The 25,024-nt window shown below is 40.8% G+C and overlaps 1 protein-coding gene and 1 long non-coding RNA gene across 5 annotated transcripts in view; one reads left to right on the top strand and one right to left on the bottom strand.

The window, feature by feature from the left end:
• dok4 (docking protein 4) overlaps positions 1 to 25,024 on the bottom strand; it is an 89,072-nt gene that overhangs the window by 7,390 nt on the left and 56,658 nt on the right. For 2 of the 4 annotated variants that reach the window (XM_037545150.1, XM_037545151.1), the window contains 5 exons: positions 22,754 to 22,861; positions 14,897 to 15,011; positions 10,413 to 10,532; positions 9,671 to 9,860; positions 4,051 to 4,189 (listed from right to left, as the gene is read on the bottom strand). In XM_037545150.1, the coding sequence (XP_037401047.1) occupies positions 4,051 to 4,189; positions 9,671 to 9,860; positions 10,413 to 10,532; positions 14,897 to 15,011; positions 22,754 to 22,861 (672 nt within the window). Of the gene's footprint in view, positions 1 to 3,289; positions 3,408 to 4,050; positions 4,190 to 9,670; positions 9,861 to 10,412; positions 10,533 to 14,896; positions 15,012 to 22,753; positions 22,862 to 25,024 lie in introns of all 4 variants that reach the window. The other 2 variants (XM_017696502.2, XM_037545152.1) reach the window with 2 other exon arrangements.
• On the top strand, positions 4,575 to 8,128 carry LOC108426779. The gene is made up of 3 exons (XR_001857803.2): positions 4,575 to 4,656; positions 6,811 to 6,886; positions 7,911 to 8,128. It is a non-coding gene; the product is annotated as an uncharacterized LOC108426779 (long non-coding RNA).

Below are 25,024 nucleotides of genomic sequence, written 5' to 3'. Positions count from 1 at the left end.
CCGTATTGCAGCTTAACCACGTAGTGAAGCCAGTTGTAAAAGTCGTTAACTATATTCGAGCGAGGGGACTTCAGCATCGTCAATTTATTAAGTTTCTTGAAGAAACTGATGCTGATCACCAGGACTTGCTTTACCACTCCAATGTCCGCTGGTTAAGTTTGGGGAAAGTGTGTCAATGAGTGTGGGAGCTCAAACAGGAGATTATCTCATTTTTGGAGCTACTTGAGAAAGGTGATGATTTTCCTGAGCTGAGTGACACAGATTGGCTTTGTGATTTAGCTTTTGCTGTGGACATACTGACACACATGAATGAGCTGAACATGAAACTACAAGGAAAAGACCAGTTCGTGCATGAAATGTACACAAACGTGAGAGCCTTCAAAACCAAGCTAGCTCTTTTCTCAAAGCAAATGTCAAACAAGTCATTCACTCATTTCCCCACGCTGGCTACGCTGAAAGAGGCCCCTCAACATGTGAAAGAATACACAAAATCACTGGACGACCTGCATGGAGAATTCTGCCGCCGGTTCTCTGATTTTGGAAAAATTGAAAAAGTCACTTCACCTGGTGTCTTCTCACCACAGGAGTTGCAGTTGGAACTGATTGATCTTCAGTGTGACACCGTCTTAAAGGAGAAGTTCAACTCTCTTAAACTGGATGAGCTTTATGCTTCATTAAGCACAGACAAATTTCCAAACATCCGGAAGATGGCACAGAGGATGTTGGTGTTGTTTGGCTCTACATATGTGTGTGAACAGACTTTTAGTGTGATGAACACCAACAAAGCACCCCACAGATCCCAGCTGAGTGATGAACACCTCAGATCTGTTCTGAGAATTGCCACAACAAACCTAACACCAGACTTCGATGCACTGGCAAAAAAGGGGGATCAGCAACACTGTTCCCACTAAAAGTGACTAAGTTTTAACATTGTTATGCCTTTTATATGTTTATGTTTGACATGTATGCACCTGGAGCTGGCCCGGCCCGTCTGTCAAATTTTAGAAGTCAACGTGGCCCCTGAGCCAAAAAGTTTGCCCACACCTGGACTATAGCATCGGCAATGCAGTACACTTACCGATGCGATAATCCGTTTATTTCAGCAAATAAAACTCCTTGTTCGCCGGTGAAGTGCTTTTTAGGTCCAACCCCTGAGCAGTTTAAATAAACAAAAGATTCCCTCAATCCTAGTGCTGTATATATCGAGTAAATCTAACTTTTAGCTTATCTCGGTTCTCTTGCTGGCTGGACCCAAAAGGAAGTTCGGCACCAAGTCCAGCAGTATTTTACCCTCACGTTAATGTAACTGGTCACCTTCTTGGCTGGCTGGATGGTTGGATCAGTGACGTGAAATACCTCCACAAATCAGTGAAAAGGATATTTACGGACGTAAATAAATCGTATTTTTGTTTCTAATATTTGTGTATCCATTTCATTTTACTTTCTCGGCTCATTTCATATAGATTGAGCTTGGTTCAGGCTCAGAAGTACTTATACATCATTTACAGTTAAATATTAGTTCTCTTCTTTTAGAATTAAGAATGAGTTATTCGTGGTTCTAGTGTTCTGTAGCATAATTCTTAATAATTAAACTGTGTATCACTGAGATATTTTTAAAGGCTTTTATGACCTGGGTTACAGAATGCAGTACAGATGCTCTACAGCCCAATGTTGGGGGTTTTAACACAATATACAATGTATTATTCAATATACACTATTTTGCCAAAAGTATTCGCTCATCTACCTTCACAAGCATATGAACTTGAGTGATATCCCATTTTTAATCCATAAGGTTTAATATGATGTTAGCCCACCCTTTGCAGCTATAACAGCTTCAACTCTTCTGGGAAGGCTTTCCACAAGGGTTAGGAGCGTGTTTATGGATTTTTTTTTTTACTGCTGTTCCAGAAGCACATTTGTGAGGTCAGATACTGATGTTGGACAAGAAGGCCTGGCTCGCAGTCTCTGCTCCAATTCATCCCAAAGGTGTTATATCAGGTTGAGGTCAGGACTCTGTGCAGGCCATTCAAGTTCTTCCACACCAAACTGGCTGAACTTGCTTTGTGCACTGGTGCACAGTCATGTTGGAACAGGAAGGGGCCATCCCCAAACTGTTCCCACAAATTTGGGAGCATGAAATTGTCCAAAATCTCTTGGTGCTGAAGCATTAAGAGTTCCTTTCACTGGAACTAAGGGGCCGAGCAAACTACTGAAAAACAGCCACACACCATAATCCCCCCTCCACCAAACTTTACACTTGGCACAGTGCAGTCAGACACAATGCAGTCGTTCTACTGGCAACCGCCAAACCCAGACTCGTCCATCACATTTCCAGACAGAGAAGCATGATTGGTCACTCCAGAGAACATGTCTCCATTGCTCTAGAGTCCAGTGGCTGTGCCTTACACAATTGCATTCCATGCTTTGCATTGAGCTTGGTGAGGTAGGTTTGGATGCAGCTGCTCAGCCATGGAAGCCCATTCCATGAAGCTCTTTACGCTGTTCCTGAGCTAATCTGAAGGCCACATGAAGTTTGGAGGTCTGTAATGACTGAATCTGCAGAAAGTTGGTGACATCTGCTGATCCTACTGGTCTGCTGGTCATTTTATGTGGGTTACCACTTCGTGGCTGAGTTGCTGTCATTCCCAGTTGCATCCACTTTGCTACAATCCCACTGATAGTTGACCGTGAAATGTTTAGTAGTCAGGAAATTTCATGACTGGACTTGTTGCAGAGGTGGCATCCTATCACGGTACCACGCTGGAGTTCACTGAGAGCTACCCATTCTTTCACTAATGTTTGTAGAAGCAGTCTGCATGCCTAGGTGCTTGGTATTATACGCCTGTGGCCATGGAAGTGATTGGAACACCTGAATTCAATGATTTGGATGGGTGAGTGAATACTTTTGACAAAATAGTGTATGTATAATTCAATGACATTATTGTAGATCTCACTCTCATACCCACTACATTACCACTTGTTTCAAAGGGAGACTGAAGTATTCCACATCACTGTTGGAAATAATTTCATCAAGATAGTAATTAAAGGAACTTCTTGTGATTTAAAAGCTGTGTTTGGATGAGAGGGCAACAATTATGGAGTCATAGCAACAGTATGCGAGCAGTCAAGGTTCAGGCTGGAACTACAAATGGTTATGAAACTATGAAAATGTATGAATGAAATGATCTAAAAAACACTGCGCCACTAGTAATTTACGACATTAATGTTATATATGTGTTAGCTTTGGTGCCAGTGCTTAATATACATAGATTCTATGTAGGGTCTTTACCATTAGAGGGGTCCATTCCTCCTTGTGTTCCTGTGATGTGGTGCCAGAAGGCACTGCGAGGCAAGATGGCTGTGGGCGTGCAGGGGTAGGAGCCTGCGTCTGAGTCTTTGGATAGAAGCTAAACCAGCAGTTAAGAACAAGAACAACATATCTTATCGTATCGAGTGTGTGTAATAAGTTGGATACTGATCTGATGAGTGATTGTGATAAAAACACTAATCTGTGATGACAGAATGGATCACTTACTATTACGCACCCAGCTTGAGTCACATAATTACAGTGGTGGTACTGTAGCATAGAGAGCAAGTGATTTAGCCACTATGCTACAGAGCCAATTAAAAGCAAATATGCATGCATAGCTTGTTAGTTACACAACCAGTCAGTGACACCTGTTTTCTTGATTTTTAAAAGTGAAAATTTGTTAACACATTCTCTAAAAAGAATATAATGTGTTAAAATGTATTAAAAATTGTAAAAACTATCACAGTACACATTTTGTGTACACAATAATTTAAATCCAGCAAATAAACAGTTATTATACATCAAAAGGTGCAGAAGTAAGTTCTGGGCACAGGATTTATATTTCCACAGAAAAGGAACAAAATTATTTTGGGGCACCCAAACTTTTGCATACAACTGTAGTCACCTAAAAAAAAAATGTATCAAACACCACACTTCATGTCCATGTCATGCAGCCCTAATGCTTAAAAACAGGATTACAGGAATAGATGATTGGGCATGTGGCAGTGAGTGACGCTCACCCTACTGTTCTTCTCCATCTCCATGAGGACTTTCTTGTGCTGCTCAGCAATGGCCAACGTAGAAGAGTGGACCCTTTGGTAGATCTGCTCCCCTTCCCGTGTCTGGAAAGTATACAGGCCCTCACCACTATCACACATCCTAACACACACACACAAACAAAAAGCCACTTTACAAACTACAGTATTTTTGAACAAAAACATGTTACAGGGACCTTGGCTGCACAGCATTCTTTGTTCCACATGGGCTGTGTTCTCCCACTGATAGCTATTCCTAATGCATTCATAATTCTTAATTCTTGTGAAGACGTAGGTACCTACAATCACACAGCTGAAGAAGGGCATCTGCACTGTAAAAATTGTTGTAAATTTACAGTAAAATTTTAACAGCAAGGTACTGTAATTCTGTTCAGTATTTTACAGTTTAAAGCAATGCATTGTGGGATATGCCAAATGTTCGAACAAACATACAGTATATTACTGCTTTTTAATGGACGATTCAGCAGGAGATCCGCGTAACGCAGCACTCCTCTTTGATCTGGAACGTGAGCGTGACATTTTTTCTGAGATTGCCTCAGACTGCCAGCTACTCTTCACACGGACTTAATGGTGAGTAAAATAAAAATTTCCTTGTAACTTTTGAGGCACGTTAATGATTAAGACTCGTTTTAAGAGAGAAATGTGGTGCTGTTCGTTTGTTTTAAAGAGTTTAAGCCCCAATATTAGTTAGCACGCTTGCTAGAGGCTCGCTGCTGGGCGTAGACCGCCTTCCCGGTGAGGCAACGAGCCGAGGAAGCAGCCCGAGCCCGAGGCTCCAGCAAGCACATTCCATCCTATCTGCAGTGCTCAGAAGACAGATTTTAAAAAAGTACAGAAAGTAAGTTAATGAACATGTCTGACGTTTATTTATCTTCAAAATAGCTAGCTAGCTAGTGTTTCTGACGGTAATCTGAGACCGCAGTAGAGCGAGTTGATGTAGGTTCAGCGACATTAGTGGCATTTATTTAACTTAGCTACTGTGGTAGTAGCTAGGTTAGCTATAGGTTAACTAACTAACTAACTACTAATGATGGGGCTCTACTCTGTAACTTAGTCCTTGCTTTAGTCCCTTCCATTAAGGCGAAGTCAGTAGAGTGAATATTTCGTTAACAGTGTTCGTCAGTGCAGGACACTTTTTTTGGGTAAATATTTGTGGCATTTTTTGAAAAGCGCGCCATTTTGCGGCTGCTCGCCAGCTTGCTGATTTGCCGGTTTTGGGACTGTAGTTCGCTTCTTAGTCTGCTGCAGGTGTGGTTTGACGACGTTGCACTGGTTATTTACTATTAAATATTAGGTCTGTATTTTTAGAGGATGCACATTTAAACACTGTGGCCTGCATTGTACATTTAAGGGTGTGTGCACATGCATACATTAATCTTTCCGTTAGACAGCTAGCTAGGTTAGGGAAGTCAAGTTAACTGTTAGTTAATTCATACAGAGCCAGTGCAAAACCAAGCACTGCTGTTGTGTGCATTTAGGCACGATATTAGGTTAAGTAAGGTAACGTTAATGCTCTGAAATGTGTCTAACTAGTTTTTGGATCTAACAATTCAGTTCAGCTTGTTGGATATAGCTTAACGTTTTTAAGATTTGCTTTTCCATTTATTATTTAACATTAGCTAATTTCTTTATCACAGCAATGAACATTTAGTCTCTACATTTATTTAATGTTAGAGCCAGTAGTTTAAAACCAGAAGTTTAAAATCCTTTTTTCTACAGTGTTTTTTCTATTAACTTATTTTTTGTCGACTCCTATCACTAACTGCATTTTGAGGACAGATAAAGAGCGCCAGCAGTTTTTTTATGTTGAGCGCATTGTGTGGACTAAGGTTAGTTCTGATAAAAGAATAATAATAATATAAAAATTTCGGTTTTACCAGCTAAACTCTATGGCAATGCTTCATTGTCAGTTTTGTCCTCAGTCATTTGATGCAATATTGGCTTTCACTCAGCACATGAAAATCCATTGCCATGTTCCAAATGCAAATTTTCAATGTTGTGTACCAGACTGTAGCTGTGACTTTAGAAAATTCAGTGTGTCCTAAAATCACACCTGTATAGAGACCACAAAATACGGTTTGGAGAGAAGTCTAACAGAAACATTGAGTTTATTAATAGGGACACATTGCTTTGTAATGTTGACTTTTGCCCTTTCAGGTGTGATGATTTATGCAAACTGTTTTCACATTTGAAATGTCACATTAAAGAATGGATGGATGGATGGATGGATGGATGGATGGGTGGATGGCATTAAAGAAAGCAAAGTAGTATGCTGTCCTTTTAGTCAATGTAACAAAACATTCTCTGTGATATCAACATTTACCTCACATTTGTCTAGAAACCACAAAATAATCTCAGCGAACAGTCTGATTGAAGCTGTAGTAGAGAGGCATGTTTCAAACACTTGTAAACATACTTCATCTCAAGCTGACAATGAACAATTAGAGGCTATTATTGCTGATGATATTTTTGCTGAAGAGATGCCAAATGTTGTCCCAGATAAGGCAGATGAAGCTCTGTTTTTAAACAGTCTAGCTTTATTCTATCTCAAATTGCAAAACAAGTTGTTACTTCCAGCTTCAGTCATTCAGACAATTATTGAAGATTTTCAGAATATTCATGATGTAAGCCAGTCAAATCTTTTTCATAAATTAACTGAAAAGTTGAGTCAAGTTGGAATTTTGGAATGTGAGATTAACAAAATCATTGATGTTCTTAAATCAGAAGATCTGCTCAGTCAGTGCAACACAGTGCTGAAGACAGACCAGAGGAGGAAGACCATATTCAAGGAAAGGTTCAGGTATGTTGAGCCAAAGCCAGTATACCTCTGTTATTTTCAGTATATTCCAGTCAAAGATACATTGGAGTCACTCTTTAACTGTGTGTCAGTCAGAGAGCAACATGAGAAAATTAATTCCCAAAGGCAGACAAAAGATGTTTTTCAGGATATTTGGGATGGGAGCAATATGACAGAGAATTCCCACTTGAAAGCTAATGCAGACTCTTTGAGCTTGGTACTGTATCAAGATTCTTTCGAAGTGGCCAATATACTTGGATCAGGAAAAAAAAGCACAAGATTCTAGCTGTTTATGACTCTTGGGAGATATTTTGCCCCATAATAGATCTAGCATAGATCAAATGCAGCTTGTGCTATTATGTAAAGAGCAGGATTTTAAATTCTTTGGTCAAAAACCTAGTTTTTGGCAAATTGGTAGATGACCTGAAGTGTATGGAAGAACATGGTTTAACATTACCTGATGGACAGGTCTGTAAAGGCATCTTATTTGCAATTGCTGGAGACAATTTAGGGTCTCACAGCATTGGTGGCTTTGTTGAGAATTTCAGTTTCAGCAGTCACTTTAGCAGGTATTGTGACGTAGATCGTAATACATTTCAAGCTACACCCTATTCAAAGGGCTCACTTAGAACAGTTGAATCTTATAAGCAGAATGTGGAAAGTGTAAGGTTGTCTAGTATGAATTCTGAATGTGGTGTGAAGTTTGATTGTTTTCAATAATCTCTCACATTTTCATGTTTGTCATGGATTGCCACCTCGCTTAGTCCATGATCTCTTTGAAGGTGTAGTGTCCTCTGATGTTGCCTTATACATCAGCCGTATAGTGACAGAGAAGCACTTCACGTACATCTTGTTAAAGTCTTGTTAGTCATTTTAAATATTTTGTCCTAAATACACCTTAATTGAGGTATGCATTTAGGTTAAGAGAGGTGCTGGTGATGTAGTTGTACTGAAACTATTTGGACTATTTAATATTTAAGAAAAAATATATTTTTTATTATTGTCTATTCTCGTCTATCATTTTCAGGCTCCAGTGAGGATGGGCCAAACCTGGATGAAAATCCAAAAAGGAATTTTCAGTTGCTGTTGCTTATTGTTGGTGTGAGTGGGCAATTCACACTAACTCACACGAAGTGTGTTGCTGAGCTCTTTTTTTTTTTAGTAAAGGTTGTATTTAATTTTTTGGTATCAAATGTTTTTATGCTGTATTTTTATTTCATTCCAGATTAAAAGCCTGGAAAATGTGTCACTGTACACACATGATTTAACTAAAATAAAGCAGAACTGTGAAGTTAGAGTTTTTGAGTAATGTCATATCTTGGTGCCAGTTATTTGCCATGAAATATGTATACATTAACAGCCTCTTAAAGTTACTAGTTTATGTAAAATTACAATAATGCCCAGACAGTAAAGTGCTGTAAAAGGCAAGCCAATAAACTAATTATACTGTAATGAGGTAATACAGTAGCACAATGTCAATTTAAATTAGAAGCTATAAATTAACAGTATTGTACTGGCGTCTGTGCTGCCAGTAATTTACTGTAAAATCTACAGTAGAAAAACAAATACAGTAGTCAAGAAAATACAGTATTTTTACTGTAATGCAATAATACAGTATCAAGCTGTAAATTAAATTTACAGTATCTACATTTAATTTACAGTACTGTACTGGCGTCTGTGCTACCAGTAATTTACTGTAAAATTTACAGAAAATTTTTTACAGTGTGGTGGTTGTTTGCCCTTCAACAACCATTTTCATCTTTTTGGAAATGTTTCAAAATACAGTACAATACCTCTCAAAATCTTTTTTCACTTAGTGTAATTACTGACAGAGACACATGCACATGTAAAGCGCTTATCACCAGCAGGGGGCAGCGTAGAACTGCACATTCTTACTACAAAATGTTCTTATCTTTGTCCTTTTAGGGGCACCCTGCAGGCATTGCAAATCTTTCTTTATGATTTGATCAAAGCGCCGGGGGGAGATAAGAACGCTTCATCCACCATTGAATTTCCTCTAATCTATTCAATCAATCTTTTTACGAGGTCCTCAGTTCAACAGAGCTCACCTCTGCTTGTGTCTGTCTCCTCAAGATGATGTGCTGGTCTGGATCATGCATTCATAGTATGCTATGTGTAAAACACAATGCTTTTCAAAAATATATAAATAAATCAAATTTATTTATCAAATTGCAATGTTTCACGTTTACAGTGTTTCTTCACTGTTCTTCCTATGTATATTTCTAAGGCTGTCTGTTCTTTATCGATATACTTATCAGATAATACTGATAGCAAGAACGCTTTGAAATATTTACCAAATTCCAGCAGTTTGATGCTTGTAGATAAAAGCTCAAGCGTAACAGACATTAAGCATTTACATGCATTAGGGTAAGAAAGCAATATTGACTTAAAATTTAACTAAATATATGTCTTTAATTTTTTGACAAACAAAAATATTTTAGACTTACTTCAGATGTTAAAAATGGTTCTTATTGAAAGTGAAAGGACATTCCAGAATAATATGACATTGGTAATCTACAAAAATAGGTTTACTTAAACATCCAAAATGTTTTTGATGAAATTTTCATAAATACTCTTTGCTAAAATGTATACTTTGAACTGTCAGAAACGTCAATTATATCATGATATTATTTTTGCTGTACATCCACTATTGAGCACTTTAGAATTATACTGGAATCCAAATACATCCAAACTCTACACCTGATCACTTCAGTACACCTTCTAGGTTGGCCACCAACTACCAAAGTCTCGCTCATAGCTTCTTACCTGCCTGCCTCAAAGGTGAAACGAGTGGCGTCACGACCATAGCGGCGGAGCGAGCAGAGGGGCCAAGTGACTAACTTGGTGCGAGGGTTGTGAATGTCCCACAGGTAGATGTTTTCATGAGTGATCTGCATCATGCACTCTCCATAGATGTCCAGATTGGGACAGGGCAGCAGAAACACATTAAATCGCTCTAGATGAGTCAAGAGACAAGTCAAATGCATTAGTCCAGGTGTCAGAGCACAGCCAATGTTACAGAGACAGCGAGGTTTTAACTTTTTAATCACTTTAGACAACAGACATTGAGCCAAATACTGATCATGTGCATACATGTACAAACAATAGAAATTATTAATTAAATGTAGGAGCCATATGTCCACAAGTGAATGTGAACGGGAGTCAGATTCTGTGTTCAGATTTTCAGACCTTCTAGTTACACTGTCAAACTTTGCACAATAATCACACTGTGCCTTAAATCACATGATTAGGTCTGTGTGACCTTAACTAAGATCAGGATGGGGTTTAACTGGGTTGAGGAAGTATTTACAGAAAAGATTATGGTGACTCTTGACTTCTAGCGTTTGTCAGCAACATCAGTCTCACAGCTCAGGAACTGCACTAAAGAAGCAAAATTTGGATACCAAACATCTATATCTGTGATTAGTAGAAAATTGTGTAAATGTGATGTTTACTCTATTATCAATAGTGAAAACTGGCAGAGGGGGAGTTCGAAGTCTGAACCAACCTTTGTGCTCACACTGAACTCCGGCAGCCAGAAGGTCAGGTTCCCCTAGACTGATGTCATTCAGTCGGGTGCCCAGGCACTCAACTGAGAGGGTTTTAAACCACTCTTCCGCCTCCAGCTCTAATGGACAGAACACAAACGCTCAGGGTTACAGGTTAGAGCTTCAGATGATAAAAATGTTCACTGCTGATCCCAAATGCAGTCCTGCATCTATCTTATAAGCAACACAAGCAGCTGCTTAGACCCCAGAGCCACCAGGAGGCCCCCTAATAACTTTGGGTTGTTAGTGTACCATAATGTTGTCTAAGGCGTTCAAATGAGAGGAAAAAAGCAGCTGGTTAATCATGTCTCAGAAAAACAACATACACATCTGGAGCCAAAAAAAAAAACAAGGTAAGAGGAAAAGAAACAGCTTAAAGTTGTTCTTTTGTTGTTGTTGTATTTGTGTTAAAGTTATGCCATTTGCTTTGGCTTGTAGTTGGACAAGAAGAGGTTGTGGATCTGGGATGTGTATTGAAGCAGGTTCAACTTTTTTTTTCTGTTCAACAAAACTTAACAAACAAAAGCAATGGTGCAATCCAAACGGTCATGCGCTGCACCCACACACTGATCACCCCTTACTAGTAGGCTTAGCTCAGGGGTCACAACCACAGCATTTCATATCTTGGCTGTAAATAAGTCTCAGTATGTGCTGATGTGTTAGTATAGCCTAAAAAACATAATATAAAGGAAACTGCAAAATGCACACTCTGCTTTAAGCTTCAGCTCAGCTGTAGCCACTTCTCTCGCACATCAGTCAGGAAACTTTAACACGTAAAACGTCTCTAAACTTCCAACTTTTTCTGAGGCTGAAGCCAGATTCTCATTTACCAGCTTCTTGTCCCAATTGTCCCATTTCCTGGTGCCAGAATGTGCGTTACTGTTGCGCCATTTAAGGTGGAAAGGGAAAATTAGATCGAGAAGCTGACGTCATGTTTTAGTTTTTGACAGTTTCTCGTTGCAGATTAAACATATGCAAAAATGCAAATAAGTCCATTTGTTTCCAAATTATTGATATTCGTCTTAAATGTGGGGACAGAATATTATGCCTTATTTTTATTTGAAAGTTGATTTGTTCTCTGTGAGTGCTGTCACTGAATTATGGCCAATCAAAATCTGCCAAGCTCAACCCTGCAATCACCGCTTATTAATTGTTGCTGTCCGAAATTACTTCATTAATCAGTGCCTGTGATGTTCATAATGACGTCAGGACTCTTCAGAAGTTTCTCAGGTGATGAAACTACACAGCAAGCAGTAGGAGGTTCTCAGCTGACCTCAGCACAGCTGTGGCTTGGCCATATACTGAACTGCCCGCTCTGTTTGTCTCTGTACGAGATGCTACCGCCCAAAGAACCAGAGTAACTTGTTGAGATGTTCAGGCATGCAGCAGCACACAGGCTATCCATCCATCCATCCATCCATTTTCTAAGCCACTTCTCCGTCAGGGTCGCGGGGGGATGCTGGAGCCTATCCCAGCAGTCTTCGGGCGAAAGGCAGGATACACCCTGGACAGGTCGCCAGTCCATCGCAGGGCACACAGGCTATAAGCCTAAAACATTACATCGCTATGTAGCTAAAAATGTAGCTGAGAGTTTATGAGCACAATTAACACATTAAGACTGTAAAATGAAAACCCTATATTTCATTTTTTGCTTGGGCTGCTCATAATGCGGTCAAATCAGCTGCTTTAGTCAAGCTCCAGTAGCTGCTCAGTTTAGGCTACAGGCTCCATAGTGGGCTATATTAGAGATTAGATATGAAATTAAAAGTACATTGTGTTTCCTACTCATAACAGACTACAAGCAACATGAAAGTTCACTGTTAACCAGTATATTGAAGGTCAAGTATGATGTAGCAAACATTAAGATATCAGCAGCTACATTAGACTAAATTATGTCTCATTAACTATATGAGTAGCCGCCTTTCCCTCTAGCTGGGCTTTAGTATAGACAGCCTTTCATAACATCTGTTTAATGTGTGCTTTTACGATAATCAGTGAGTACAGAGATGTAAAAGAGACTAGCAAACAGAGAGAGAGAGAGAGATAGATAGACAGACCGAGAGGTAAATGAAACAAAATCGATTTGAAACCATCACCTTTAAATGCAGATTTAATACAGATTTAGCTGAAAATAAACAATAAATAGTTAAATGATTAATTAAACTTAAACAGGGCAATTGCAGCCAAATAGATTTATGGAACTGTAGTGTTCTCGTGCAGTGTGTTGAAACTCTGACTAAACACCAAGCTAAACCATATCCAATGAAGACAGATTCGTAGCAAGGTTGACCATTTACTGTCACTCTTTCTTATTGGCGTACAGGTGAAAACTAAATAAACAATACAAATCTCATTCAGCATCTGTGTTCTTAATTATACATTCTGCATAGTTGAGAACATTGCCGTATACATTCCTGTTCTGAATGAAACTAAACAGTTTAACTTACAAACATGGTTTTTAACATCACCACTGCTTATGTATGAAGTGCAATATGTTTAATTCTAAAAGAACTTACAACATTGCCTCTTTGATGCTTCACAAGAGTAGGATAGTACTTTCAGAACAATAACTCGTGTCTGCCTCATCTTTTTTTGCTGCAGAACCCCCCCAGAAAAACGCCGGAATTCCAAACCGGAAGTGATCACACGTAGCGCTCCGAAATCAACTTTACAAATAAGCTTACTAGACTAAATATTAATTATGAAGGTCCCTCCTTCTCACTCAATAAAAAAAATTAAGCAACAACAACTCTTTAAATACAAGAAAAATAAGGAAAAAATTAAAAGATTAACAAAATGCATTGAAAAACATTAATGGCAGTTTATGGAAGAACAGAGGGATGAAAAAATTTAACAAAAAGGTGCGTAACAGTTATGGATGTGTAAAAAATGAGCAATTATTTAATAAATAAACAAAAGGAGAAACGTATTGTTGCTGTAATTCTCATATTTGGAAGTTATTTTAATCATAATTAGATGTGAGTAGCATTTCTGCAAAATGGACCTCTGATCCTAGTAACAACCCTGTTAGCAGTTCTACATTAACTCCAGCTTTTAAGATCATTTATTGTTAAACTGTGTTGAACAATCAACAGAGCTGACCTTATCTTAATTAGATTATCATAATTAGATGTGAGTAGCATTTCTGCAAAATGGACCTCTGATCCTAGTAACAACCCTGTTAGCAGTTCTACATTAACTCCAGCTTTTAAGATCATTTATTGTTAAACTGTGTTGAACAATCAACAGAGCTGACCTTATCTGCTGTGGAGCTGTAGCAGGGAGCCACATGTTGCTGACCGTTGCCTTAGCTAAAGTGGAAAAAACATTTTCGTAATAGAGTATTACTAACAGCACTCCACAGAGTCAGGGTCAGTGGTAAAAATTCTGAGGCTGAAGTGTTGGTGAAGTTTACTGGACTCTGAATGTCTGTATCTTATTGAAATGTTTAAATTGGAGCAGTTTTATTTCAAAAGTTGACAAAGCTCTGCACAAAATTGTTTGGTTTGTTTTTGGTTATTTTTGTTGATTTATGTTAGGAAAAACCTGGAATGACTGACTGTCTTTATTTAATCTACATGCTTGTTGGAGATCACGCCTTTGGGTGTGTAAGTTTGATTGTTGGTTACACTATTTGGTGATGTCTTTCTGGCTCATGATTAAATGCAGTGTCTTGTTCACACTGAGTCTGTTGGGCTTGTTTGGTGTGTCAGATGGAGATTCACAAACATTCTGACAATCGTGCTTTGAAAGGACCTAAAAAGTAGCCACTACTTTTCAAAAAGTAGCTAAATTGTACCAGCTAATTTTTGAAAAGTAGCTACAAAAGTAGCTAACTACTAATTTCTCAGTAGCTCTCCCAACCCTGCATATAATTCAAACACAGCTTGTTATTAGTTAGCCTCTAATATTACTAAAGCCAGCCTTGATAGCAAGCATCCATCCATCCATCCATTTTCTAAGCCGCTTCTCCATCAGGGTTGCGGGGGGATGCTGGAGCCTATCCCAGCAGTCTTCGGGCGGAAGGCAGGATACACCCTGGACAGGTCGCCAGTCCATCGCAGGGCAGACAAACAGACACAGACAGTCACTCACACACTCACACCTAGGGGCAATTTAGCATGTCCAATTGGCCTGACTGCATGTCTTTGGACTGTGGGAGGAAACCGGAGAACCCGGAGGAAACCCACGCAGACACAGGGAGAACATGCAAACTCCACACAGAGAGGACCCTGGTCGTCCGGCCGGGGAATCGAACCCAGGCCCTCCTTGCTGTGAGGCGACAGCGCTACCCACCACGCCACCGTGCCGCCGTGATAGCAAGCATAAATGTAATAAAGACATGAGACGTGGAAGACATGTAGGACAGTCAAGGAACTTTACCGCACAGTTCTGATTCACAAATTAGAACGCTTCATCTCAATACAATTCAGCAAAGAGTTACCTGATTCACAGGTGAAAGTCCGAGAGGTGTCATCGGTGAAGACGATGGTCACAGCTTGGCGCTTGGTGTCGCGTGGCAGCCTCGTCACATTTTTCACATTACTGATCTCTGTCACCTGCAGACATTCAGGGCAGGAAAGTAATGATAAATCACTGGGGTTTTGAGGAAAATATGCGTACAGAAATTAATGCAGTGTCTTTATGTCTGTTGTCTGCAGAGGCCATTATAAGAAATTAAGAGACTCATCATCTCATAAAAGCATTAAATGAGCAATCAAGAAGAGAAGAAGCTGATGAAGCAACTGAGAGTGGATCAGATAAGAGAGTGGCATGATCGGCAGATGGGACCAGACATGCTCCTATTTCATCCATTTAAATTTATCTCTGACAGATCATCCATGCGTGGGTGGTGCATGTAAAGGCGAGGATTATCTCCTGCCTGAAGTATTGATTACCAAAAACAGGGAGCCTCAGACCGAGAGGACGGATTCAGACAGCGGTCACACACATGTACAGAGACTACAGCTGGTCATTTTCAGAATTAATTTTCAAATTTCTCTTATAAATTCTTTAGGATACATGTGTTAGACATTGTGATGCCTTGTTGATATCTAGTTATTTTCAATATTGAAATCTTTGTGTTTGGACAAATACAATCAGGTTTGAGTGGGAATTGCTGCATGACTGTAGTATGACATTATTTTGTGATGCTACAGCCATGGTACAATTCAACTGTTATATTTATGAATTATTTTCAGAGTTAGGATATTATGGAATACAAGTAGCAAGAATATGTATTCAAAATACAGAAATAAGGTGTCTAAATTCAGTCCAAGTTATATTTTGTAAAGACAGTATTCATAATATAGTTACCTTTTAAAGCTACCTTTAAAAGTTTTAGGAGACACTTTTAGAATAAACTATTTTAAAACCAGTGCACAGTATGTAAGGTAACATACAGAAAAACTCTTCTCAAAAAAAAAATAAATAAATAAAATAAATAAAACTGCTTCTTTATGAACACTGATGTTTCTGCTAAAGACTGAGTAGACTGTTACATCAATATGATGAGTCAGTATTAATCTTAGTGTTACTAAACTCTTGAAGGATAACAGAAAAGTCTCCAGTACTGGACATGTTCTTGAGTGATAAGCTTAGCATTGGTGTTGTAGTGGCTCACACATGTATTTTGTGTCAAGTTGCTTATGTGCCATTAACTAAAAATTACATAACTACATAATTTATGTAGTCAAATTTACGAGAATTAGTTACTGGGAATTAGTGAATTGTTCCATTACTTCCGTAGATGGCAGAGGGACTGAAGCAGGCTGTCATGCATTCTGAGAAGGAGCTGGACTTCTCCCAGAGTGCTAGGGGAGACCACGTGATCAATTACGTGCTAGGGGACTCGGTCTTTGATAACTCCAACCCCCAGGATTCTCAGACTGATCACGTGGTTTCCCCATGCACCTATTAGCGGTCTCAGTCGCCTGATTATTGAACTCCTTTCACCTGATGCTCGTCCTCTACTAATATTTAAGCAGGGACTCAGATTGAGAACCTTGCGTAGTATTGTTTAGACAATCACTGAGTGTTCCCTGATTCTGTTGTTCTGTGTATTTCGTGTATCGAACCTTGGACGAGTTTTCCCATGTATGATTTGTGTTTTTGCCCCTTGGATACTGCTGCCCTTTTTTCGGATGGTTTCATGTTTTTGATTACTGGACTGGATCTTTCACTGTGAGTTGTGTTTTACCCTTTGGACTTAGTGGATAATTAAAATCACCGCATCTTATCTGCAAGCGTCTACGAATCTGTCTGACCGTCACACAGGCAAAAAAACAATAATGCTGTGAATGTTGTGTCTTCATTTAAAGAAGTGAATTTTTCATGAAACATTAACACAATTATTACATTAAAAAAACAGCCAACCAGTCAAAGCAAGGAATGATGAATTAAAATTTGAGCAGCAAGTTTTTCATGTATATATAATTTTGTTCCTTATTCTTATCTACAATTTTCTTCTAGTGTTTGTGGCTGAAAAACTAATTTCCCTTTGGAAAGTGTTATCTTATGTACTCAACATATTCTGAATATGAAATTATTGCCTTTCTGAACTTTCTTGAACTTTATACTGACTGGCCTTCGAGTACTGAGAGTAACTCAAATATCTCCATATTATACCTTAACATTATTTTTCCCCATCTCTACTATGAGGTACTTAAAACTTAACACATGAAATAATATATAACAAAAAAATATAAGGAACATAAAGAAGGCCACCAGATTCAGCAGAAAATTATCTGGCAAAGATTTTTTACAAAATAAGGATGTAATGAGCTATATCTAGTGTACACTATATATACATATATGTAATGAGCTATATCCTCTCCATGGATCACCACCTTATCGTGGTGGAGAGGTTTGTGTGCTTGAATGATCCTAGGAGCTATGTTCTCTGGAGCAAAAGCTCCTGGTAGGGTCTCCCATGGCAAACTGGTCCTAGGTGACAGGCCAGACAAAGTGTGACCTATAATCACCCCTATGAAAACAAGAAAGCAGGACTTGTGTACCCTGCCTGGATCAGGGTTACTGGGGCCCCACGCTGGAGCCAGGCCTGGGGGAGGGGCTCGCCAGCGAGCGACTGGTGGCCGGGCATTCACTCATGGTGCCCGGCCGGGCCCAGCCCGAAGGAGCTACATGAGTCCCCCCTCCCATCGACCCACCACCGATGGGAGGGGCAGTAGTAGGGGTTCGGTGCATTGTGGATCGAAGACGTGGGCCTTGGCATTCTGATCCTCGGTTGCTGAAACTGGCTTTTGGAACTTGGAACGTTACCTCACTGGCTGGGAAGGAGCCTGAGTTGGTGCGCGAGGTTGAGAGATACCGGCTAGATATAGTTGGGCTCACCTCAACACACAGCTTGGGCTCTGGGTCCAATCTCCTTGAGAGGGGCTGGACTTTTTTCATTTCTGGAGTTGCCCATGGTCAGAGGCGGCGGGCAGATGTGGGCTTTCTCGTAGAATGTTGGGGTTTTCCCCGGTGGACGAGAGGGTACCTTCCCTACGCCTTCGGGTTGGGGAACGGGTCCTGACTGTTGTCTGTGCTTATGCACCGAACAGCAGTTCAGAGTACCCAGCCTTCCTAGAGTCCTTGGGAGGGGTGCTTGAAAGTGCTCCTCCTGGAGACTCGATTGTCCTACTGGGGGACTTCAACGCTCACATGGGCAACGACAGTAAGACCTGGAGAGGTGTGATTGGGAGGAATGGCCTCTCTGATCTGAACCCGAGTGGTGTTCAGTTTTTGGACTTCTTTGCAAACCACAGTTTGTCAATAACGAACACCATGTTTGAACACAAGGATATCCATAAGTGCACATGGCACCAGGACACCCTAGGCCGCATTTCAATGATTGACTTTGTAGTCGTCTCATCGGACTTGCGGCCATGTGCATTGGACAGTCTGGCAGAAGAACCTGTCAGATTGATCTTCAACTCACACCTCCGTCAGAACTTTGACCAGATATCGGGAGGTGAGGGACATTGACTCAGAATGGGCCATGTGCCGCTCCTCCATTGTTGAAGCGGCTGACTGTAGCTGTGGTCGCAAGGTAGTTGGTGCCTGTCGGGGCGGTAATCCTCGAACCCGGTGGTGGACACCCCAGGTGATGTGACGTCATTGGGCGGTGGAAGGAATACTTTGAGGACCTTCTCAATCCCACCAACACGTTCTCCAGTGAGGAGGCAGAGTCTGGGGACACGGGAATAGGCTTGTCCATTACTGAGGCCGAAGTCGCTCAGGTAGTTAAAAAGCTCCTTGGCGGCAGGGCTCCAGGGGTGGATGAGATCCATCCCGAGTTCCTCAAGGCTCTGGATGTTGTGGGGCTGTCTTGGCTGATATGCCTTTTCAAAATTGCGTGGACATCGGGGGTGGTGCCACTGGATTGGCAGACTGGGGTGGTGGTGCCTCTTTTTAAAAAGGGGGACCGGAGGGTGTGTTCCAACTACAGGGGAATCACACTCCTCAGCCTCCCTGGTAAGGTCTATGCAGGGGTACTGGAGAAGAGAGTCCGGTTTATAGTCGAACCTCGGATTCAGGAGGAGCAGTGCGGGTTCCGCCCTGGTCGTGGAACACTAGACCAACTCTTTACCCTCTCCAGGATTCTGGAGGGTTCATGGGAGTTTGCCCAACCAGTACACATGTGCTTTGTGGATTTGGAGAAGGCATTCGACTGTGTTCCCCGGGGTATTCTGTGGGAGGTGCTTCGGGAGTACAGGGTACATGGCTCTTTGCTACGAGCCATTCAGGCCCTGTACAAACAAGCAGGAGTTTGGTTCACATGGCCGGCAGTAAGTCAGACTTGTTCCCAGTGAGAGTTGGACTCCGTCAGGGCTGCCCTTTTGATTCTATTCATAATTTTTATGGATAGAATTTCTAGGCGCAGTCAGGGGATGGAGGGTGTCCGGTTTGGTGATGTCAGGGTCACATCGCTGCTGTTTGCAGATGATGTGGTCCTATTGGGGACATCAGGCCGTGAACTTCAGCTTTCACTGGATCGGTTTGCAGCCGAGTGTGAAGCGGCCGGGATGAGGATCAGTACCTCCAAATCCGAGACCATGGTTCTCACGCGGGAAAGGGTGGAGAGCCCTCTCTGGGTCGGGGATGAGCTCTTGCCTCAAGTGGAGGAGTTTAAGTATCTCGGGGTATTGTTCACAAGTGATGGTACAAGGGAGTGGGAGATTGACAGGCGGATTGGTGCTGGGTCAGCAGTGATGCAGGGTCTGTTGTGGTAAAGAAAGAGCTGAGCCATAAGGCAAGGCTCTCGATTTACTGGTCGATCTACGTTCCCACCCTCACCTATGGTCATGAGGTTTGGGTAATGACCGAAAGAACGAGATTGCGAATACAAACGGCCGAAATGAGTTTCCTCTGCAGGGTGGCTGGACTCTCCCTTAGAGATAGGGCGAGAAGTTCGGTCATCCGGGAGGGACTCAAAGTAGAGCCGCTGCTTCTCCACGTCGAGAGGAGCCAGTTGAGGTGGTTCGGGCATCTTGTTAGGATGCCTCCTGGACGCCTCCCTTGGGAGGTGTCACAGGCAAGTCCACCGGGGAGGAGACCCCGGGGAAGACCCAGGACACGGTGGCGTGACTATATCGCCCAGCTGGCCTGGGAGCGCCTCGGAATCCCTCCCAGGGAGCTAGTGGAAGTGGCTGGGGAAAGGGAGGTCTGGGCCTCATTGCTCTGGATGCTGCCCCCGCGACCCGAACCCCGGAGAAGCGGAAGATGATGGATGGATGGATGGATGGATGGATGAGCTATATCTAGTGAACATTTTATACACTATATGGATCAAAGTATTGGGACACACCTCTTAATAATTGAAAATCAGGTGTTTCAATCAGTCTCACTGTCACAGGAGTGTAAAATCAAGCAGCTAGCCATGCAGCCTGTCTTCACACACATCTATGAAAGAGCTCATTGAACTCGTGTGGTGCTGTAATAGGAGGCCACTATCACAACAAGTCAGTTTGCATAAGTTCTACCCCTTAAAGATATTCTACGATTAACTGCGTGTATTATTGAAAAGTGGAAGCATTTAGAAACCACAGCAACTCAGCCACGAAGAGTCAGACCATGTAAAATCTGAGTTCTGAGGAGTATATAGCATAAAAGTCTCCAACGCTCTGCTGATCAATAACTGCAGACCTTTTCTGACATCAACACCAGCACAGAAACTGCACCTGGAGATTTATGGCAGGGTTTCCATGACTGAGCAGCTGCATGTAAGCCTTACATCACCAAGCACAACGCCAAGCGTCGGATGGAGGGGTATAAAGCGCCGCCACTGGACTCGTTTTCTGTGGAGTGATGAATTAGCTTCTCCGTCTGTCAGTCTGATGGATGAATCTGGGTTTGGCGAATGCCAGGAGAACATTACCTGCCTGACTGCACTATGCTAGCTGTAAAGTTCAGCGGAGGAGGGATGATGATATGGGGCTGTTTTTCAGGGGTTGGTCTAGAACCCTTAGTTCCAGTGAAGGGAATCTTAATGCTTCAGCAGAACAAGACATTTTGGACAATTGTAGCTTCCAACTTTGTGGGAACAGTTTGGGGAAGAACCTTTTCTGTTCCAGCATTACCGAGCCCCAGTGACCAAAGCAGCTCCATAAAGGCCTAACAGGGTGAATTTGGTGTGGAAGAACCTGACTGACTCTCACAGAGCCCTGACCTCAACCCCATCCAACACCTATGGGATGAACTAGAACGGAAATTGTGACCAGACCCTCTCCTCCAGCATTAGTGTCTGACCTCTCAAATGCTCTTCTGGATGAATGGACACAAATTCCCACAGACACCCTGCAAAATCTTGTAAAATAAGATGATCCTTTACTTGTCCCACAATGGGGAAATTCTTAAGAAAGACTCCCAGACTCCCAGAAGCGGGGAAGCTGTGAGAGCTGCAGGGAGATCAACTCCATATTAAGGGCTATGGATTTAGAATGAGATTAATAAAAGCTCCTGTCCCAATACTTTTGTCCATATAGTGTAGCTGTATATGGTATAAAATATGCTCATCCACTTATTGGGTGGGGCCATGGAGTTAAAATAACTGGGCCACATCATAATAATAAGTTAAATTTATATAGCGCCTTTCAGAGGCACAGTTCTAGAGTTTTAACACACTGTGAAATTACACTAAAATTACCTTTGGGTGCCTAATTAATTGAAATGTATTTGTATTTTACTAAATACTTAATTTGCATCACTGATCATATTATGAATTATTAATTAGAGGCAAGTTTATACAGTTTCAGGTGTTTTCAAACTTTTGAAAGGTACAGTGGTGGACGAAGTACACAAACCATGTACTTGAGTTAAAGTAGAGACACCCAAGGTAAAATATTACTCAAGTAAATGTAAAAGTTCCTCCCTTTAGACGTCCACTTGAGTAAAAGTACTAAAGTATTTACCTTCAAATGTACTGAAGCATCAAAAGAAAACTATTAAAAGATTAATTATGGCTCTAATGTCCTGTTATCATTTTTATAACAAGACTCGCTTCATGAACTCATTTTAGGTGAAAATACTCCAGTGTCTTGGTAAACCAGTCTTTTAATAGAATGTCATTAATTAGTGACGCTGATGTCTATTAAAATGATCATAAGCACAAAACACGGAAGGTAAACAGTTTCCCCCAGGTAGAACTGAATGGTTCTGAAATCACTTTTTATAAACAAGCAAAATTTCAGTTTAAGATTTATTTACAACTTAGTTCCAAGTTTAAGTTTAATAAAAATTGGCTTTAAACTCAGGATCACAAATGAGTTTACCATATTGATCTGTAGGTCTCTGTTCATAAACATAAATTAGCCAAAACTAATTTCCTATAAAATGAAATGGTGTTTGTATAAATTCAGAAAAAAGAATGTGTCAGTCACAACTGCATACGTGTACATATTTCTATATTGTGCTCTATTTACACAAAGTTAGGTTAGTTCGCTGCTCCGCTGGCGTTTAACCGTGTGCTGCACTGGGTCGGTATGACCAACAGGTCAAAACAAAGTGATCGCTGTGCCCTGATTGGTGTTCTTGCTTTGTGTTTCTTTCGTTTTGACGTTACATTTTTATACACACAGAAACCAAAAGGAACAACAAATTTCTCAAAATGTAGTGGAGGAAAAAGTAAGATATTTGACTTTGAAATGTAGTGGAGTGAAAGTAAAAAGTCGCCCAAAATGGAAAAACTTCAGTACAGATACACGAAAAAGTACTTACAGAGTAAGTACAGAAACTAATTATATTTACATAGCTACTGTCCACCACTGGACAGGTACTGTAGATAGTGAGTGTTGTGTACCTTAGGACAGGCCCTAATGTAAGCCGACTTCTCATCAGGGTACTTCTCCAGACGTCGAGGCCCTTTACTGGAGGATTTCTTAAACACCAGCCAGCAGCGCCGATAGATCTGAAACACACACACACACACACACACACACACACACACACACACACACACACACACACACACACACACACACTTCACTGAAAATGTCTTATTCATCTTTACTTATCAGTGTGAGCTCACACAGTACAAGTTTTAGCATTAGGAGTTGCTCTCTGGTATATTTTTAAAATGTGTTCATGAAGAATAAGTTCCACTCTTCAGGCTTTATTAATGCAAATACATTTCTGAATACTGAACACGGTTGACAGCAAAATCTCCCTGTTACTACCGGTTAGCAGATGGTATACTTTGCTAAGATTAATACAAAAAATTTGCAGCTTTTACACACCTTCTAATGTCTAATGATGAAATCCATGATGTACATGAAATCCACTATGTATATGAAATTCACTATGTGCATGAATCTTTTCATATACAGGTGAAACTGTTGCATGAGGTTTTAGGTACATTTTGAAAATGGTGACCTGAAAAATTGGACTTTGTTCACCAACCATTCTTAGAAAGAGTGAATGAACCACTTTCAAAGCAGTAACAGTTAGATGTTTATCAGAAGCCAGAGCTGTTAGCTAATAAGAGATATTTGAGGATAGTCATTCATGTAGACGATGTCCGAGGCTGTAATTTGCTCTGGCCCCAACCCAATGTGGTGCGGCGCTGAAGCCTACAGCAGGCTTTCAGCGTTAAACTGCTGGATGTCCAAGTGGTGTTCCAAAAAATCAAGTGGGATTTATAGACAACTGGTTGCATTTCGAGAGCAGCCTGGTCTTATAGGTAGGGATGGCATCCACCCCATGCGGGAGGGTGCTGCCTTACTTTCTTGCAGCATAGCTCATAGTCATAGTCAGACTTTAGTTAGTCAACAGAGTAGTTGCTCCCAGTCCAGAGCCGAGACCAGGCCGCAGACAGACAGGCTAAATCCACCGCCTGCGAATCGCCTTGAGGCGTCACCCAGGTTCAACTTTATTGAGACTGTGCCTTTGCCCCAAATTAAAACTAAATTTAATCATAGAAAAACTCAATCAGTCCATTTAAACAACCTACTCAACATATATCCATATTCAGATGATAGCACTAACGCCTTAGATCTAAAATTTGGACTACTCAATATAAGATCACTAAACTCAAAGTAGCAGTCATCGTAAGTGAAATTCTAAGCGATCATAAATTTTACATTTTCTGTCTCATTGAAACATGGGTTCGACCAGATTGAATATTCAGCTTTAAAATACCAAAATACTCTAGATATTAGTCAGAAACAATGTGACAGTTTCACTTCCTTTGAGGTCCTTTCCATTTACGTTACATATCCGGTCACAAAAAAGAACGCATTTTCATTATTTAACATTGCAGACCACCAGGGACCTACTCTAAATTTTAAAAGGATTTAGTGATTTCGCTGCAAAGCTAGCTGTGTGCAAAGATAAAGTAATAACTGTACCAGATTTTAATATTCACTTTCAGAAGATAGATAACCCACTAAAAAGGCATTTACTTCAATTCTAAACTCTGTTGGTATTACCCAAAATGTAACAGGGCCTACACACTACTGTCATGACAAGTTAACATAGACAAGCTTAATATCCTACCGCAAACCTCAGCAATCTCCGACCATTACCTAATTTCGTATGAGCTACGACTTAGCCATAATATATGTATGTCCCCTCACTATTCTTCAAAGCGCTCAATAAAACCTTTTACCACCCTACAATTTATAGAAAATCTCCCAGAACTATCAACCCCAGTTTTCACTCCATCAGAGCCAATGTAGCTAGATTTACTAACCGATTATTTAGAAAATACCTTTCAATCTACTTTAGAAAATGTGGCGCCACTTAAAATAAAAAGAATAAGGCAGAAAAAGCTTGCGCCATGCTACAATGATAAAACCCGTACCTTAAAACAAACTGTTCGGAAACTACAGCGGAAATGGTGACAAACCAAGCTGGAGGTGTTCCGCTCTGCCTGGAAGGACAGCCTTATAGAGTATAGAAATGGTCTCACTAAATCTCACTCAGCATATCTGGCCTAGCTGATCGAGAATAGTAAATATAATCCTACAGTACTGTTTAGTGCGATTTCCCGAATCACAAAAAATCAGGCAGGTACTGAACCACAAATTCCAGCAACTCTCACCAGTACTGTTTTTATGAACTCTTTAATAAT

The sequence above is a fragment of the Pygocentrus nattereri genome, chromosome 15, assembly GCF_015220715.1.
Source record: "Pygocentrus nattereri isolate fPygNat1 chromosome 15, fPygNat1.pri, whole genome shotgun sequence".
Lineage (NCBI taxonomy): Eukaryota > Metazoa > Chordata > Actinopteri > Characiformes > Serrasalmidae > Pygocentrus > Pygocentrus nattereri.
This window is presented reverse-complemented; position numbering and strand designations above follow the sequence as displayed.